An 18675-nucleotide genomic window follows, 5' to 3' on the forward strand; every position below is an offset into this window, starting at 1 on the left:
GCGATTAGAGCTTGTGTCACCCAGATTAATTAGCCCTTGAGGAGTGGACTCCCCATGGCCCTGCTCAGGCGACATGTAATGCTTTGCAGGCTGCTACTGCTCTGCAGGGCTGAGCAATGGCAGGAGAAGGGCAATAAGGGTTAAATCCATTGGCTGGGGTTACCGGTCTCTAATTGCTTTTTTCTTTACTCCCCTGTAAAAAGCCAGTCTGGGGTCAGCAGCCTTTGTCACATGAGGATTAAAATGCTCAAGCGAGTTAATTCCAGGGCTGATGTCACTGCCCTGCTCCTCATATCCCTGTTTTTCCCATCTAGGTGCTGGAGGGAGCTCCTGACAGAGGGCGGCTCAGTGTCTGAAGGTGCAAACACTGCCCTGAATGTGCTGCCTCTGGGAGACAAGAGAGCATTTTCCTTGGAGTGTTAGTGCCTCCAGCCTGCAGCTCTAGTGCCCTCTGTTCTCTCCCCAGAATTCAAATTTAAAAAAGAAAAGAAGGCATCTGCATTTCAGCTTGCTGCTAAATGTCAGGGCACAATCCTGGAGACAAGTGTTGTTCAGAGCATCTAAGAGATGGGAGGGGAACGTGGAGAAGGTTTGGGAGCTGAAGTTATCAAACGCATGTAGGCGTGTCAGAACCAGGGTCCCATCAGAAGTCAATGAGATGTGGCTCCCCAGGCCACGCGAGGGCTGTAGACGGTCATGCCCAGCTGCACGCGGTTCCCCCAAGAGCTGGGTAAACTCATTGCATGTTCTCCTCTAGGTGGTTTTCCATCAGCTAAAGCAGTTTGTTTGGGAACTGTTCAGAACTGAATGGCAGGGCTGAGCACGGGGGAGTGCTAGCTTTGCCTCCTGTATCCCCGTGCCAGGCTTGAAATATGGGGGGAGGAGGAGCTGAGGCAGGCTGAGGCTGTGATCCCTGTAGCCAGACTTAAAAGCACTTGCCGTTGTCAGTGCTTTGCTGTAACTCAGGGTAAGGGGAGCTGAATGTCCTTTTCTACTGCCTCATTTTGCTTGTGGCTGCTACCTTTTCTCCTGAAGCATCGCAACAGTCTTGGTGTGACAGCACCTATGGAACGGGCTTCATCCCAGACAGGGATATACATCCCCTGCCTGGTCATCCTGATCCATCTTGGCCATCAGGTTGTTGGATACACTGGAAAACACAGGGAGACAAGATCCTCAGCTGGCAGAAATTGCCGCCAAGCTCCGCGTGGCTTTACCCATTTGCCAGACTCACGTGGTTTTTACTCACAACCCATGGGTGAAGCGGGGACGGTCCAAGCAAGGCTGCCCAGCAGCCCCCTCCCAGGGCTCCCCTGCTCCCCCCACGCTTTCCTGGCCCCTGCTGAACAGATGGTGCTGATTTTCGCAGAGAGGGTGGAGGAAACAAAGCCCAGAGCGATGAGAGGCTGCAGCCTGTCTCCCAAACGCAGCCCGGGGGATGACATCTGTGGGGACGGGCTGATGCATGTGGGTGTCTGTGGCGTGCCGAGCCCCGTGCCGAGCCGGCACTTACGCCTGCCCTATCTCACTTTTCTTTCTTCTTTGTTTTATTTCCTCCTCTCTAGATAAAGAAGCTTGCGGACCATTTGCAGGGATGTTGGTGAAGCGAGCAGGCTGCCTCCCCGCCTCTGCCCAGCGCAGGACCAGAGGCTGACTTGAAGCTGGCATGTTGCCCCCTCCAGCCCCTGCTCGGCCGTGCAATGCCCAGCCCTGCCTGCCCTGCCTGCCCTGCCTGCCCTGCCCCTAGCCTTGCTTTCCACCGGTGATACACCCTGCTTTCCCCCAGCTGTGTTTCAGAGAGGCGGCAGCGAGCATGCTGAAGGAATCCAGCCTGCAGCCAAAGCCCAGAGGAGTTTTGCAGTGAGGCCAGTTGCTTAAAAGCCAAAAAGTTGCCCCTTCCCTGCCCCGGCGTGGATAAGCATCTCGGACAGTGAATTTCTCTGTGCTGAGTGGGTGCTGAGGTCCTGGGCTGCAGGCTCGAAAAGGGGGGCTGCCATGGAAGAGAATGTGTTCAGCGTGCAGCAGATACAGCCCAATGTCATATCAGTGAAGCTCTTCAAGCGCAAGGTGGGCGGCCTCGGCTTCTTGGTGAAGGAGCGCGTCAGCAAGCCGCCTGTCATCATCTCGGACCTGATCCGGGGAGGGGCTGCAGAGCAGAGTGGCCTCATCCAGGCTGGGGACATCATTTTAGCCGTCAATGGCAGGCCCCTGGTGGACATGAGCTATGAGACCGCACTGGAGATACTGAGAAGCATCGCCTCTGAGACCTACGTGGTCCTCATCCTGAGGGGTCCTGAGGGCTTCACCACTCACCTGGAGACCACTTTTGCAGGTGACGGCACACCAAAAACCATCCGTGTCACCAGACCCCTCTGCCCGACTCCGAAGGCGGTTGACTTGTCCAACCCAAGCCTGCACGGCAAAGAGCAGCCGCTGCCAGCAGCCGACCGAACCATGGGCTCCCTGTGGACAAGAGAGATGGGGCGGGAGGTGGAGCCAATGGTCCACGTTAACGGTGTTGTTACCGGCAGCAAAGGGCAGGATGCTGGGAAGGGGAAGGAGGGTGCTTGTGGTCACTCTTGCCTCAACGGCGGCGTGGAAGACAATGAACTGCTCAAAGAAATCGAGCCTGTCCTGGATCTCCTGAACAGCAGCAGTAAGGACAGCGATGGAAATGCACCCTCCAAGGTAGAGACAAGAGATATAGAAGTCCAAGTGGACTGGTAGGTCCCTAAATACGTTTTTTACATTTGGTGAAATGTGCTGGTTTTGGCTACCCAATGTGGCTGGTTTAGGTGTCGCGAGCACCTCTCCAGAAATGGCTGCTGTCTGACACAGCAGGATGGAGGTGGAGAGGAAGGGATGCAAAAAAAAGGGGGAAGCAGTTGATGAGGGGAAGATAAAAGTAATGAAAAATTGGTAGCAGATGGTGGAAGACAGGGAGAAAGATGTAAGCATGGGAAATCGGGGAACAGTAGGAGTAATGTCTCATGGAAAGCTGAGCTTTGCGATGTGGTGGATCACAGGCTGGGCTGGGGTTTGTTTCTGTTCTATGTTCTTGATCTTATTTAAGTTTAAACAAAATCCCGTGCCTCAGTTTCCCCACCTGCTAAATAAGATTCATGGTATTGTCTATCCACGCTATCCTGCTTTAGAGCTCTCCGGTTGATATCTACTATTAACAGCAGGAGAGGGAGAAGGAAGGTCAGACCAGGAAGTACAGTGCTTCCCAGGAGAAATGAGTTTCAAAACCTTCAGTGCTTTTGGCTTGGGGAGGGCAGTGGGGACCCCCCGTCCAGCTCCAGCTGAAGCCAAGGGGACCTCTGTGCAAGGGCAGGGGGACCTGCCTTGGGTGCTCCCGTCTTCTGGGAAGGGGGGTAATGTTTCATGTCGAGAGCTCCAAAATGCCCATCCCTTGTTGAAATGCAACAGTGGATGTGCCTGTTCATTCCCTCTGCTCTTTCTAGATCGTGCTAATTATTTCCATATGTGTATGCATGTATAACGAGGGCGGGGGCCATGCATGCTTGCCCCATGGCCTCTTGAGGAGGGTAAAGTCCCATCACGTGGGTGGGACTGCTTCATTTTTGGTATCTGCTTCTGCAAGGGACCATGTGTGTGGTGTTGCCCTCCTGACCTCCCTCAGCATTTCCCTGAGACGCAGACCATTCTGCGGAGCCAAAGCAGCTCCCTGTGGCCCTTCATGCTTTGCAAAAATGTTGTTAGTAGCTTTTCTTTTTTTTTTTTTTTTTGGTACCAGCTCTGTCGCCTGCTGGCCATTTATTAACGATGATAGGCTGCCTTTACCCGTCACCTTCCCCCGAGACCCTGAACATGTTTTAGCAGTGTCAAGTGCCGCGGCAGGTTGTGGCTGCCCTCGGTTATTGACTGGCTGTAAGAGCCAGGAGGCTTTATCAGGAGGGTTTGCTGAAGCTGGTGATCTTGGGTCCGTGACAGAGGGATTTGTAATTTCAAGTTCCCTTGCTGCACCTGCTTCCTTAGGGAAGGGGGAAAAAAATTGTATGTCTTTTTTTTATTATTATTATTGGAAACAGCAAGAGGGGAAAGGCAGAGCTGTGGCGGAGTGGGTTCCCTGCTTGGGTTGGTGGCAGAGCCCAGGCTGAGCTCCTGATCACCCCCATCACAAACCAACACTTGCGCTATGTGTTCTCCATCTTTTTTTATTATTTTTGGTTGTTTTATCGTCACTGTTTCTGCTCTCCCAAATTATGCATTTTTTTTCTGCAGCAGACACGGTTACTCAAAGCCTGTTAAGGTGATCACACTGAGTCAGAGGGAAAAAAAATCTGCTCTGTGCCGGCGGCGGGTGGCAGACATCTGGGAAGAGCGGTGGGACAGGGTATGCTCGGGGACATCCTTTCCTGCCATGTCCCCCCACACACACACATATCCTCAGGTCTCCTGTGTTTGTCTGTTTTCAGAAACTGTTGATTTTGATCTCTGCTGCACAGTAAAAGGCAATTTAACCCCTGAGCCTGGCGTTCTCTGGTAGGCTGAGGGCTACCTGCCTGGAGTGTACGTCCTTTAATCCACCACCCACCCATCCCTGGGGGAACCTGGCTTAAGCAACCAGAGAACTGAGACCTTGCAAGGGTTGTGCTTGACTACATGTCCAACAAAATGTGCAGGGTTGTTTAAAAATCCCCTCTGCTTTTGCTAACATTGCTGCAGTGGAGCTTGAGGGTCCCAGCCCAGTGAAGCCCCCGGGGGACACAATCCCAAGCACTGGTATAAATTACAACCTCACTCTTCAAACTGTCCCCCCATGGTTCGCATCCCATCCCACTAGCTGCAGCATCTCCAACGAAATTCTGCTCCACCTGGGGAGAGGGATGAAAAATGTCTTTTTTCATTAAGAGACCTCTTTTACTCAGAGAGAGATGAAACCAAAACACTTTGAATTCACTTAAACTGAAGGACCTCGAACCAGCCAGAATCTTAGTGAAGTGGGTACTTCACCAATACTCCACTTTATTCATCAATACCCTTAAAAAAAATACATCTTTTTAATCTAGGTACCTTGGGACTGAAAATCCACTTTTTGGTCAAAATTAGTCATCTTAGTCTGCTTGATGAAAAGCTGCAGCCTCACTCTTGCGGTAGGACTCTTTATGAGCCAGAAGACCTAGGCTTGAGCAGAGAAGCGGGCAAGGAGATATACTGCAGGGAAAACTTGTCAAAAGCCGCTCTGCAGGGTAAAGGGCATTTCTCGGCCGCCTCTCCTCCCACTCCTGCGACGTGCTGGAGATGAATCATCTCCTCGGTTTGGTCTCAGGCAGAGCTGGGGCATCGTGAAGGTCTTCTACAGTGAAAGTTTCCTTGGTCCAGAGGAGAAGTGCAGAAAGGTCAGGAAGCAATGGGGAGCAGATAACTGGGGAGGCTGTGTTGGTCGATGCCAAAGAAATGCCAAAAAAAATAAGCAAGTCTTATCAGATCGATGCAGCTCTCATGCTGTAGGCTGTGACTTCTCCAGGCTGGGGGGCAGCAAGCAAAGCTGGCATCAGTCAAAACAGGAATAGACCTCTACCTAGGCACCAGTGTTGTGCAAAACCTTGCTCAAGGTTGAGCTTGACATGTACAACCTGTACCACTTGACCATCGATCCAGCTGGAGATGCTGGTCTTGGGACCAATCCTGTTCTGTCTCCATCTTCACCTGGTGCTGACCTTCACAGCCTGCAGCACTTTGTCAAAGCCGGTCCAGCTCACAGAGCTGTGACAGCTCTCCTAGGGCAGAAAGGAATGGCGCACGTTTGAGGTTATTCACAAGGAGCCAAACACTTCTTGTTCAAGGTGGGCTTTGCCAAAAGCAATTCAGATTACACCTGATGCTTTGGGCTTCCAGCCCATGTCTCTAATGTTACTTCCAAGGAAAACTGGACACTGTGAAGTTTGTACTGGGGGAAAATATCAGTTCATCTTCATCCTCTGCACCACAGCCTGCACTCCCAGGAGGAGCTGTCCCTGCGGTGACCTGGTTTTGGCTCCCTGCTGATTTCCAGCTGTAAGGTGCCATGGGTCCACCGTGCCTGCCCAGGGGATGGGCTGGGACTGTGGCTGCATGTTTGCTACTTGGCTCAAGCCATCTGCAATGAAGTCGATCATAAAACAGAGCATGGAAGTGGGGCACAAGGTATGATGAGAGCTGGCATTTCTGCCATGAGGCTCACCGTGGGCTAGAAAACAAAAATAGAGTTTGATTCACTCACTGCCAGCTAACCTAGGTCTGTTTTTCCCTCTGAGCTCTAGGGAGATTGTCATGTCCCATCTTCGCTCCCTCTCCACACACCCCCCCCCCCCGAGTTGCCAGTATTTATTTTTCTTCTCAGGTCTATTCCATAACATGAACAGCATGATGGAAACATGGCAGTTTCAGTCCAAAAAGCAACATCAGCAGCCCCGGAGAAGGAGAAGTGTGCTGAGAGCAGGAATTCTGTTTATGAAGGGTTTCAAGGTTTCAGGCTCCATCCTGAATTGGAACAAACCCCGTAATTTTGCAGTTCTCGAAGAGAAAATTCTCTTCCTCCCACCTCCTTCACCACCGCCAAAATCTCTTTGTGTTGCTCAAAACATTTCATTTGCATTTCTGATGTCTTCATTATTCTGTACTTGGACATGAAACTTTAAAACCTTTGAAATGAAAAGGTTCCCTGAAACTATCATGTTATTGCCATTCTGCAAAATGGTGAAGTAGGAAGGTTTTGGCAGTGAATAACCCTCGCCTTCTCCCTTGGTGAATTCTTCTTCCTTGTCACTGACTACATCAGCCTAATCCAGGGAGGCATTTTGTGCCTGCAAACAGCGTATTCTACCCAGATATACCCCCTTGGAGCCCTCTTGGACTGGTCTCCAAAGCACTCTTCACCCACTCAGCCCCCTGTGCTGGTGCTGCTTCTTGTATCCCATGGGACAGCCATTCTTGTACTTGGTCCCAGCAGCCAAACCCACGGCCCATGTGTGAACCTGTGCTCTCCCCGCAGACCTGAACCATGTTTGGTCTCCAAACAAGGTGCTGAAGCTGGAACCCTCCAGGTGGTCTTTGGGCACAGCTGGGAAGGGACGTGCGTGGTGGCTGCAGGTTGCATCTGACGCTGGCTGAATCTTGAACAATGACAATGGGACTTTGGGATCGCGTGGATCTGTTCCCAGGTCTTTATCTGTCAATGCCTACTCAATGGCATTTACCAGCCCTGTATTTCATAGCCGCTCTGTGCAGCTTGCCTAGCTCGTTAGTCCATAATCCCAGCACTGGGCACAACTCAGAGGCGCTCTGACCTTCTGAAGGCACAGGATTTTCTTCAAGCCATGCCGCACGCTTGTCGGCAAGGCTTTTGTCTTCCTCCTCTGGTGCTGTTCAAGCTCCCCCTTCTCATGCTCCAGGCATGCTGGCCCTGCTGCCTCTCTGTGGAGTCCATCCCACCTCTTGGACTTATTCCTTCTGCTTCCAACATTTCTGCTTCCTTCCTGAGCTCTGCTCCATCCTCTGCACCCTGCAGATCCCGGATCCTGCCTGATCCCATCTCCTGCCTCTCCCTCAAACAGGTGCTGTTGTGCCAGACTTTGCTTTAACCCTCGAGAGGAGGAGTCCGCAGCCAGCGTGTTTTCCCACTTTGCAGAGGGTGAGCTGCCCCAGGGGCACAGCAGCAAGGAAGCATTCGCTCCTGGGGCTGCAGTGCCCTCCGGAGCATGGCTTTCCATGGGACAAAAGAAAGGTGAAGCCAGAGCCATTTAGCCTGGCTTCTAGCACTGGAAGGAGGAGCAGTGCACAGTGCAGCCTTGTACTCCAAGGACACACCAGAAGAAGGGAAGAAAGTAAGAAGGGATTTCTCTCCCAAAGCTCAGAGCAAGTGAGGTGGGCAGGTGTGAGCTCCCCATGCGGTCCCAAGCTCAAGCACAGTGTTCCAGCCAGTGGGACCAGGGCCATCCCCTGCAGCTGCAGCACAGGGTGCAGCTACCGGCACCACGGTGCAAGAGCCATCGCTGGAACATCGGCATCCTTATTGCTTCATCCAAACCGGCCCCTGGGGACTGCAGCCACTAGTGGTATCTCTCATGTATGCCTGGGAAATCGGAGAAATTCTTCTGCTGAGCAAATTCAAAGGAGCAAAGTGACAAACTTTCTTTTTGCTCTTTTTTTTTTCCCTTTTTTTTCTTCTTTTCTTTCTTTTTGGAAAAGCTTTGGAAAATTTTCTCAAAGGGCTGTCTCAGCAACTTCCCTTCTGCTTCATCACTCTGAGCACTGCAACATCATCAAATTAGTCAAAAGAAAACAGTGGTGCCTCTCATTTCTCCAAACAGCCAGATGCTCTTTCCGAGGTGAGGCAGCATCCAAGGAGCTGCCTTTGCACCAGTGGGGGAGGGCAGGATTCCTCTGTCTTTTTTTAAGTAACAAATTTTGCTTTCAGAACAAAAGATGGCCTCAGATGGGTTCCCTTCCCCAAAACCTGTTCTGGATCCAAAAGACCTTGCTAATAGTATTTAATAGATCTGGCAGCAGGTCAAGGTCAGAGAGGGATCTCTGGATCCTGGATCTGGCCTTTGGGAGAGTTCAGCCAAACAAGGGCCTCCAAGGACAGAACTCCAGCATTGCTTCCAGTGCCTCAAAGACATTAAAGTGGTGATTTAAAAAAACCTGTTCAATACCCCCAGGTGCCCAGGCTGGGTCTGGCAGTGATTTGGGAGGATTTCTCCAAAGGCTGCTGGGAGCTGAGGGCAAGCTCCCCATCCCCTGCATAGCTGCAGATGGGGCTGCTCCTACGGCAGCTCCCTGGAGATGTCCAACCTGGCTGCCTCAAAACACCCCTCAGGGGAACTGCGCCCTCCCCATGGCCCACTGGGAGCCTGCGAGGGCAGCACTTTGGGCTCTCCTGTTGAAAAAGGGCTTTTGGAACCATTATCTGGAGGCTGAGCTTAGGCACGGTGGTTTGGCCATCTGCCAGTCTCCTAGAGTGCGAGGGGGATCCTTGTATGAACACTGCAGGTCACCCCATGTCTCTGCTGGGGGCTGCGGAAGCCAAGTCAAGGAGGAAAAGAACTTTTCCAGAAGGACCCTGTTCCTGCCTGAGCTCACAAACAAGGCAGTTACAAGAAATGGGCAGGAAATATTTGTAAAATGAAGCAATTTATTTTTTTCAATTTTCTCCCCCATCTGTGCTAGGACTGGGGTGAAGCTGTGGCTTCTCTGAATAGGCTTTTCTCTCCCTGTCTCTCTCCAAAAGACAGAGCCGGATACTTCTGGGCAGCCTCATCCAGAAGAGGTCTGTGCTAGCTCAGCGCTGGGGCACGCACCCGCAGCCCTGTGAGCCGCAGACCTCCTCGCCCGACACTAAGCAAGCCGCAGCACAACACCAGCGCAGAGATGAGAGAGACAACGGCGAGTTTAGTCTAATAGCTTTGTTGCAGCTACGCTTGACTGTGCTTTTATAGCAGAGACTAAGGGTGAAGGCAGCACCTCTCTGCCCTGTTCACGCAGCCCTAAGTCCATTAGGAACAACAACACGCAACTCGTTTCTGCCCCAGTTGCAAATATGCAACGGGGTGTGGAGCATTTGCTCCTGAGCATCCAACCCTTAATGCCCACCTGGACTTCCCTGTTCCTCAGGATGGTGCATCTCATCAGGTGATGCTTGAAGCCAGTGAATGGGAGCAGGGCCCTGCTCCAGCAATACTTGTAATACACAAAGTAGCCAACTACAGCGATGACTTAATTCAAGCATCTGGTCTTTCTCCGTGCCGTTGGCACAGGTGCCAGCATTTATGGCTTTGCTGGTGTGCAGACAATGAGATTACGCGTGCAGCCACCCAGCCGAGACCTTCGGCTGCTGCTGCCGATGGATCAATTCCTCTCTGAGGTTTCCTTGTGCCGGCAGATGCCTTTTTAGATGGGCTTGCAAACACCTTCCTGGAAACAGCAGATTGAGCCAGGTGCCTGCAGGCATACGCTCAGTGTCATTTTGGAGATGCCTGTGGAGTATCTGGCATGCCGGGGTCTGTCTGCCTGAGCCTCTCCTGTCTGCACAGAGGCAAAGTCTGTGCCCCTGGAGAGGCACTGTGGTTCCTCAGGATGCAGGTTCCCTCTTTAAGTCCCAGGCACCAGTAAAGCCAAGGGATTTCTTCCATTGCCTTATGGAAATTAGTGTTCTCTGGGAGGTTTAATAGCTGGTCTTGACTTATAGGGAAGAGCCAGATTTACTGAATTTTCATCCTGCTAATCCTCTGTCTCATTGCTGGGAATTCTCTAGATGGAGGTAGGCTGGATGTGTCAGGAGTCCCTAAGCTCCCCCTTTGGGTGGGCTGGTAGAGGACAGAGTGTGTGCTGTATGGTTCATGGTTGTCCCCAGCCTTGGGGCCAGTGTGGCTGCTGAGTGCTGCCGGCAGTGCTGCCACCCGGTAGGGAGTGCTGGGACCTGTTGTCTTTGGCCGTGGCTGTGCAGTGTGGTGGGTGGGGTTTCTTGTGTTTTATCTGATTGAAACCCTTTCATGTACTGGGAGGAGCCAAGTCACAAAAGAACAGTTTTCTTTTCCTGGGAAGGTGGTGGTGGTGGTGGGGTATAGAAAACCCAGTAAAAACTGCCCCTACAGCACCTGTACCTCCTCACTTGCACCAAGCTGGCCATTTGCACCCTAAGGCAGCCAACATTTGGAAGGTGTCCAGGAGCCTAGTGTAATAGTTTGGCAGCTGAACATTGCTCTGTAAAGGCAGAAAAATTAAAGAAAACAGAGCACAGGGAGCACATCATGAAATATTTTCCTTAAGCTGTACCTAAGATACGAGCTGAGGGGCAAGGAGGATTGTGAAATGGAATTTACTTGTACATACATGTCTTCCCATGACTGTGTCAAGAGCATCGTGTTGGTGTGAATTCTGTCCTGAGTGTAAATGCCCTACTTTGGTCGGTGCCCAGAGCCCGCCGTCACTAATGGGAAGTCTCATTATTGACTTTAGCGGGCATCTGGAAGACTTTTAAGAACTGACAGCAGGAGCAAAACAATTGCCAGAGCGCATTACCCCGATGGTCTGTTGAGCAAGGGTGAAGGCGGTGTGGCTGCAAGCCATGGGGCTGTGTCCCTGCTGGCCCATGGCCCTGTGCAGCCCAGCCCATGGAGGTCCTTCCCACGTGTGGTCTCACCAGGTTGGTCGGTGCCTTCGGTGCAGATGCCACAGCCTGCCTTCTCTGAATGTCATCTTTCTAAACCCCATTTGTTTTTCTCCTTCGTGAGGGCTCATATGGCAGTGGTTTTCCATCACCTGCTTGGATGGCATTTAACAGCCTCACCGCCACCCCCTGGTATGGTCCCCAGGCAGACTACGCACTGTGAGTGACACCAGTGTCGCTGTGTAGGCCAGGGCAGCCAGTGCTGGGGACCTTCTCAGTCCCCCAGCCTTGCCAGCACACCCAGCTCTGTGGAGGCAATCCATCAGTTTGCTTGAGTAAAATCACTTGTGCTTGCCGGCATTTGCAGCACCAGTAAAGGTCAGGAAGAGGAGAGCGAGCTGTCTCTCCCTCCTGGGAGCCACCTATTTTTTCTTGGTTTTTTTTCCTCTCCTCCACTCATAAACACCAAGCTGCTCTGCAAATCCAGCTGGCTTTGCTAGGAGGTTTTGCTATGAGGTTTTGCAGCTGGAATTGCGTGCGGCTTTCCTTTCCCCAGCTATGTGCTTGCTCTCACAGGGCTCCAGCATGGCTTTGGGATGCAGAGGGTCTGGCGTGTAACCCCGCTAGAGCCGCTGTCAGGACAGAGGTTTCCTGTTGTTTTGCAGGCATTGCGCGGGATAATTTCTGTTGTGTTTGGGTTGCCCTCGCTGTGGTGACTCATTGCCTTGGCCCAGGCAGAGCATTTCCTCCCCTTCCGCAAGGTGATGTGTGAGTTTTTGCTCCTGTAGGAAGCAGCTGGAACAGGTCCTGGAGTCATCACTCCAGGACCTGGCCCTGTGGTCCCAGCACCCAGCTGCCCTCCAGCCTGCTGACCCAAATGGTTTTTAACTCTTCAGTTTCAGGGAAGGGGAAAACAAGCCACAGAAAACCTTACCAGCTCGGATGGAGAGCGATCGTGTCTTCGGTGACCTGTGGGAGAAGAGCAATGTGCCTGTGGTCCTGAACAACCCCTACTCTGAAGCAGAGCAGGTAAAAGCCCATAGCTCATGCTGTTTTAGGTGGGAAGGGTGTCTGGGGGTGCATGACCTGTCCTGGTGAGCTCTCGCACCACAGAGAACCTACAAGGGCTACCTGCACTACCCTGAAGACCTTTGATCCCAAGAGATAGTGTTGATGTGGTGTAGAGCCCATTTGGTCCAGAAGCCACGTTCTCCATAGCTGGGGCGGCATATAGGTCACTGGAGAACGATGCTTTTCATCCAAGGGGACAGAGTGGGATGGGAGCACAGCCAGGGACCAGGACTCTGAAATCTCCCTTGGGACTGTCAATCCTTTTCATGGCAAAAAGCCGAGTTGCATCATTAAAGTCATTTTGATTCACATGACAGTAATTCAATAGAGCACTTCAGATAATATGTTGTATGGTGCCTTTTCATCTCTTCACACTCCATGGGCATAAATTCTCAGGCTTCCTCACCAAAAGTGGCTTAACTCCATGTTTGTAGCAAAGCCAGAGACGTAAGGCAGACCCTGCCAGGGCAGAAAGATCACCTCTGGGAAAACATGACGTGCGTGACCACTGCCAAGCCTGTTCGGGCAAACATATCTCCCTGATGGGATTAACCGGCAACAGGGCAGGACATGGGGGACCATTTGGTCTTCTTGCTTCACTGTATTTCTCAGAGTGACATAGTAAGGACTGTTTTCCAAGGGAAGGGAAAAAAGTGCTTTTGTGGTCCTATGAAGACTTCTGAGAAAATCAGTATTTCCTCAGCTCAGGAATGTCTTCAGCAGTTACATCTGGCTGATGCCTCTTCCCAGCTCCAACGAGCCGCAATGCAATGCTCCTCGCTGACGTGCCACCTGCAGACCGCCACAGAGTGGGTGCCACTCGTGGTGTGGCTGACACCCAGATATTGAGCCTGGCCTTGTTACACAACAGTGTTCAGTGGCACATCCCAGGCCATGGCTCTTCCGGGGGTGTTTTCCCATTTCACAGGCATTTTACAAGCTGGGGGTGAGGCCACATGAGGTGACACGGTCCCTTCACGCCCATGGAGGTGACATGATCCCTTCATGTCCATGGAGGTGACATAGTCATGGCTGTAGTGGTTTAACTCTGCCCCTCATTCCCCTTGTGCCAGGAGCACCCTACTTTCCCTGGGGACTCCTGAGCAGAATGATGTTCACGTACACTTTTGCAGCACACGCAGTGTCGGAGACTCATGAGACATGCGAGACCCACCGGGCAGGTGTTGATGCACCTGTGGGGTGGCTGAGATACCCCTGATCATGCCAGACTTGCTGCACGGTTTTAACCAACCTGTCTGGGTTTTTAGATGCAAGTGGAAGTGATTTCCATGTTCCCCACACCCACAGCCCCTAGCAGCATAGACAGCCTTACGGTGGGTATTGTCCTCCATCAGCACATGCAAATGGGTGCATCCAAGAGCTGCAACACGCTGTGTTCAGCCACTGGAGAGCTGTCCCTGGGCAGCCCCATGTCCCGCTGCACAGTCAATGCACTGTGGCAGGCATCACAAGCCCATTTCACCCAAGGACAGATCACTGCTCTGGTGCCTTTGCCTTAGCTCTGGAAAGACATTGTCTTTCTGCGTCCTTTGCTAAGCTCCTTGCATGTACATGTCTGGTACTATAAGTACTTTATAACCTTCTGTGTTCAGAGCTTAATTTCTCTCAGTGTTACGACTGCCAAAACCCTCAGTCTTAATCTGCTATTAAACTCTTTAATATTTTTTTTTTCACTAGATGTGCAGCTTTCTTTTTATCCTTCTTATGCCCAAATCGCTATGCCTGCTTTTCTGGAGGCAGTCTGGTTTTCCCCCATGTTCCTTGCAGCCGTTCCGCCGGGCTGCATGCAATCAAGGCAAGTGAACTTCTTGCAAGCGGCAATAAATACTGTTAACACGGGGGCAAGTCAAGCCAAGAGTGAGCTTTTTATACACGTCCTTTAAAGCAGGGTTTGGTGAATTCACTTGGCCAAGTGTGGAATGCTCACTGAGGCTCGTAATAAGGTGCTGAAAGACCCGTTGGGCATCGATCCCTATGCCTTTTTTTTTTTTTGCCAAGTCACACAGTGTGTTTCACTTGTTTCCCAGGAGCCAAATCCCTCTGGGCCTAAACATCACCAATGGAAAGATGCTGTGACAGCACCAGCCCAGGTCTCGCGTGAGTCATGTTTCAGTCCATATAGATTGATTTGTTAGCTCCAGGGTAACCAGGGAGGTGTGTGCCCGTGTAGCTAGCAGAGGAAGGGAGTCATATCAGCTCTGCACTTGTAAAGATGATTTACAGCTTTATAAAATTGAAAAGCACACTTTCAGCTAGCAGGGTTAATGCAGTCCAGAAGGAAATGTCAGCATGCCTATATATCTATGACCAGGGCTAACACTGCAGACCTTGTCCTCCCACAGCCGACGCATTTTGGCAGGGCAATACATGCCGTTGTCACAGGCAGGGACTCCCAAAGTCCAGCTGGGACACATGACGAAGGCTGAGGACCTGTAAAACTCAGGTCTGCACAAAGGGAGATGGTTCCTGCTGTTCTGGCCCTAGGAAGTGCTTGGGGCTGGCTGCATTTCTGCCCTGCATCTGTGAGAGCCGCAGACAGCTCGCAAGCTGCACGCTGACGATAAGTGCCAACACGCTCCCTTGTAAAAGATGTTTGCATAATGCTTGTGTGCCCGACTGGTACGTTAGTCTCTTCATTTGTCCCACTCTTGAGTCACTGATATCACAGCTGCCTAATTAAAACATGAAAGGATCTCACACAACCTCCCTGACAGAATCAGGGGTAATATTTGGCTTCAGCTTTGCTATGCAGGGAAGGCATACATACACACATGGAGTTCTTTCTCAGTCTCTTCTGGGTGTCGCTTTCTCCACAGCTGCTCTGTGATGCGGTTGCCAGACCTGGCACCTCTGCTTCTTGAGGATGGTGTCACCTCGGCTGCTCCAGACGGGCTGGCATCCCAGGGATTCGGCATGCCTCTGCACCATGGCCCTCTTTCAGCAAAGATTCAAACGTTGCCAGTTCCTGCAGGGAAAAGACAAAAAGGAAAGGGAGCAGCTTTGAGAGAAGTTTAAGGTAGAACATCTGTAGGCAGATGTTAAGCAGCCAATGTCCACTAGCTTGGACCACGAGCTTGCTCACTCTCAGGATGGGGCCATTGCAACATCTGGATTCATAACCCACTTTTGGGCCATACCTGCTCCAGCAAGATGTTATTTAGCAGCATGTCTCCTAAGCTGCACCAGAGCCCCATCAGCAAATCAAAACTAACTCAGAATCAAAAAGCAGTGCTGGATACAACCACCACTTTCTGCTTGGTACTTCTAGCTCTGTCTGGCAGGTGGAGGTACAGGTTTGGGGTTTGTTTGCATTTTTGAGCAGCGGTTCTCAGCTAAAATTTACCAATCTCTCAGAGCTGCTCTGAGCAGTCACACTCAGAAGGAAGGTGGCAGATTATCTCCTTTGGTCCTAAGGGTGCCCCAGGTGGGTTCAGAGAGCACAGGATGCAGTTAGTGGCTCAGAAATGGTTTGATTCTCTTGAAAGAGTAAAACAAGCAGAAAAAAAATACCAGGAACTGTTATAATTCAGCTCAGATTCCCCAAAACTGAAAAAAAATGAACTTAAAAATAGTGCTTTTCCATGACTAGATTTAGGAGATTCTTTCTATTTACCACTGGTTTACTACTCGTTCTGTATTTAGTCTTATATTTGTTTTCTGCAGCATGGGAAGGGAAGCATGGGAAGGAATCCACTGTGTGGTCATCAGGCTTCAGGAGCTAGGACTTCAAAAGGCTCCTTGGGAAGATCATGAGATGTGTGATGTGAGGGATGTCAGAGACCCATGACAGCATAGCCTGAGGGTGTGCAGAGAGCAGCTTTCTGAAACTGAGGACCAAAGAGGGTCCTACTGAGGGATCAGGCTGTAAAGCTCTCCCTTCCCCTACATCCTCTGCCTCTTGCTCCTAGCATGTGTTTTCAGTGTATAATACTACACTGTGAGCCTTAGGCTGCTTGACAGCCAAATCCCTGTTTTCCAGGGAAAAAAAATGTGGAACATATGGTAAAAACTAGGGCTGGGCAAAAAAATATGTCCAACATTGCCACCGGGGCAGTGCAGTGGTGTCTGCTCAGCCTGGGCATCAGTCTCACCATCAGTCAGGCATCAGTCTCTCCCTGCCTCAGAAAAGCAGAGCGATCCTCTGGCAAAGTAAGAATGAGTTAGATCTGGACCCTCATTTTGCTTTTGTCAGCCTTGTGACCCCTGTTGCTTTCCCTCCTGGGTTTGCTAATCAGCAAAAGTGCTTGTTCTGAAACAAGAGCTTCTTCCACTATGTGCTGCCTCTTCTTCAGCTGGTCCTTCAGGCTGTAACACTAGTCCATGAGCTGCAGCTGTGACATGAGCCCAGAACTGTCAAAATGGAGAGTGAAACTCTGCACAGCTCTGCTGAAGGCTTTTTTTTAAACCTTGCAGATGGCTTAGAAAGGGGCACAAGTTACAAGACTCACGTAGGAAGGCTACATCAAAACACCGTCCATGCTCTGGTGTGGGATCAGGTCTCTCCTTGGAACCTGCGTCAACACCATTGTGGTTGCAGTGACTGAATCACTCCTGTTATAAGATCTGATTCCTGGAAAAAACATCTCCGCTTTCCAGGGCCACTGCAGATCTCACTGTCCCATGATACGCTGGTAGACACTGATTGCTCTTTAAGTGCTTGGGGTGAATAAGGGTGACAGCAGAAATACTAGATATTATCTGTGAAAACATGTGCAAAGACAAGCATTCGCAGCCAGCTCTTCTTGTTACAAGCTCTCTGCTGGCTGAGGCTCCTGCTTATGTTGGCCTGTACCTTGAGATGTACAACATGAGCACACCCTGACGCAGAGTATCAGGGAGGGCTGGAGATTCAGAGCTGAGACTGAACTAATCCAACTATGCATAATTCAGCAGCCTTCACACTTGCATAATTTATCCATTCTTATTCCTACGATCTTCCAGCATTGATATCGCAGGAGATTGTGCGCTTGGATTGCTTGGAGGAACCATTGGCCACTAGCTCTATCTCACAGTGCTCATATTGGTGAGGCAGAGCTTGGCACATGCAAAACTTGAGCAGGTGATGCTCCTTAAAAAGAAACACTTAATACATTTTAGACAGGTAAGTCTTCCACTGGGAAACTTGAACACAACGTTCTCCTAAGTCACTTCTATCTCTGTTTTTAAGTCCTCTTCTAGAGGTTTGACTGTCCTGTAAACAGAGACGACTTCTCCACCGCATTGAGAGTTGGTTGCTCCACTGTAGGATTCCAAATGCTGCCAAATATTTGGATCATATACCTTGTCTCCATGTATTATCACAAGGATTTAAGCACAGGCATCCACTAATACAGGATGCTGCTTCTTGCTGTGACCTTTTTTGTGTATCTTGATGAATACTAACCTTGTGCCTGGTCTTCAATGTTGTCCAGCCACCGCCGCCTGGGCGGCAGTCCCCAACTAAGAACACAGTGAATGGAAGTCCTTCCAAATGCCCGCGATTTGTCAAGATCAAGAACTGGGAGACAGGCTCCGTGCTTCATGACACTCTGCACCTCAAGACCGCAATGGTGAGTAGAGTTCATAGGACTGGCCCAAAGTTAACTGAGCATAACTGAGTGGATCACAGTGTTTCCAAGATGTCTTTACCTGGAAATGCAGAACTGGATGAATTCAGGCCAGTCTTCTTGTTGCTGGTGGTTTCTGAATTTCAAACCTCTGGTGCAATAAGCTGGGTGAGAGGGAAGTCCATCTGGGATAAATAAGGAAAAGCACTTGACTTCATGCCAAGCTGAGGCAGGAATCTAGTGAGCCCAGATTGTCCATGTCAGGTGGGACAAGAGATGGCTGCATATGCTTACTCTTACACATTACTAATAGGTGTGAAAACAAATGAGCTGGAAGTGTCCCTGTCTGTCAAAGATGCCACCAACCTTCGTGTAGCTAATCACTGGCCTTCCCCAGCCCAGCTCACAGTAACTGAAAGTGCTGCAGTAACCCAAGACACGCTTGTCTCCTTCTGTCCCTTCAGGCCACCGCATGCACGGAGCAGATCTGCATGGGCTCAGTAATGACTCCTAGCCAGCATGTCCGCAAGTCAGAAGATACCAGGACAAAAGAGGAGGTGCTCCTCTTGGCTAAGGACTTCATTGACCAGTACTACTCCTCCATAAAGAGGTAAGTATTGACTGGAGAAGGTTGCAGCCCAAGGCTGCTACTTATGCTGAGATGTCACACATGATTTGGTCTTTCACACTTGCAAGCAAAAGCAGGGTGAGTGTTGTGGTTTAACCCCAGCTGGTAACTAAGTACCAGCAGCCACTTGCTCACAGTGAGACTGTGGTGCTCCATGTGCAGCTGGAGTTTCATTCATAGCATTTGTTGTGTGCCTCTATGCAAATTACTGACCTTTCCCATTTGCACTTGGTCATCTGTTACCTGAAAGCACAAGTGTGTGTGAATATGTGCCCACATGTGCTTAAGAAAGA

At 50.8% G+C, this 18675-nt stretch overlaps 1 protein-coding gene across 1 annotated transcript in view; it reads left to right on the top strand.

Moving 5' to 3' along the window:
- Positions 1-1573: 1573 nt before the first annotated feature.
- NOS1 (nitric oxide synthase 1) overlaps positions 1574-18675 on the top strand; it is a 49535-nt gene continuing 32433 nt past the window's right edge. The window contains exons 1-4 of the mRNA XM_037386172.1: positions 1574-2723; positions 12013-12145; positions 17620-17757; positions 18219-18364. Coding sequence (XP_037242069.1) covers positions 1996-2723; positions 12013-12145; positions 17620-17757; positions 18219-18364 — 1145 coding nt within the window. The 5' untranslated portion in view covers positions 1574-1995. The remainder of the gene's footprint in view (positions 2724-12012; positions 12146-17619; positions 17758-18218; positions 18365-18675) is intronic.

The sequence above is a fragment of the Falco rusticolus genome, chromosome 1, assembly GCF_015220075.1.
Source record: "Falco rusticolus isolate bFalRus1 chromosome 1, bFalRus1.pri, whole genome shotgun sequence".
In the NCBI taxonomy this organism is placed as follows: domain Eukaryota; kingdom Metazoa; phylum Chordata; class Aves; order Falconiformes; family Falconidae; genus Falco; species Falco rusticolus.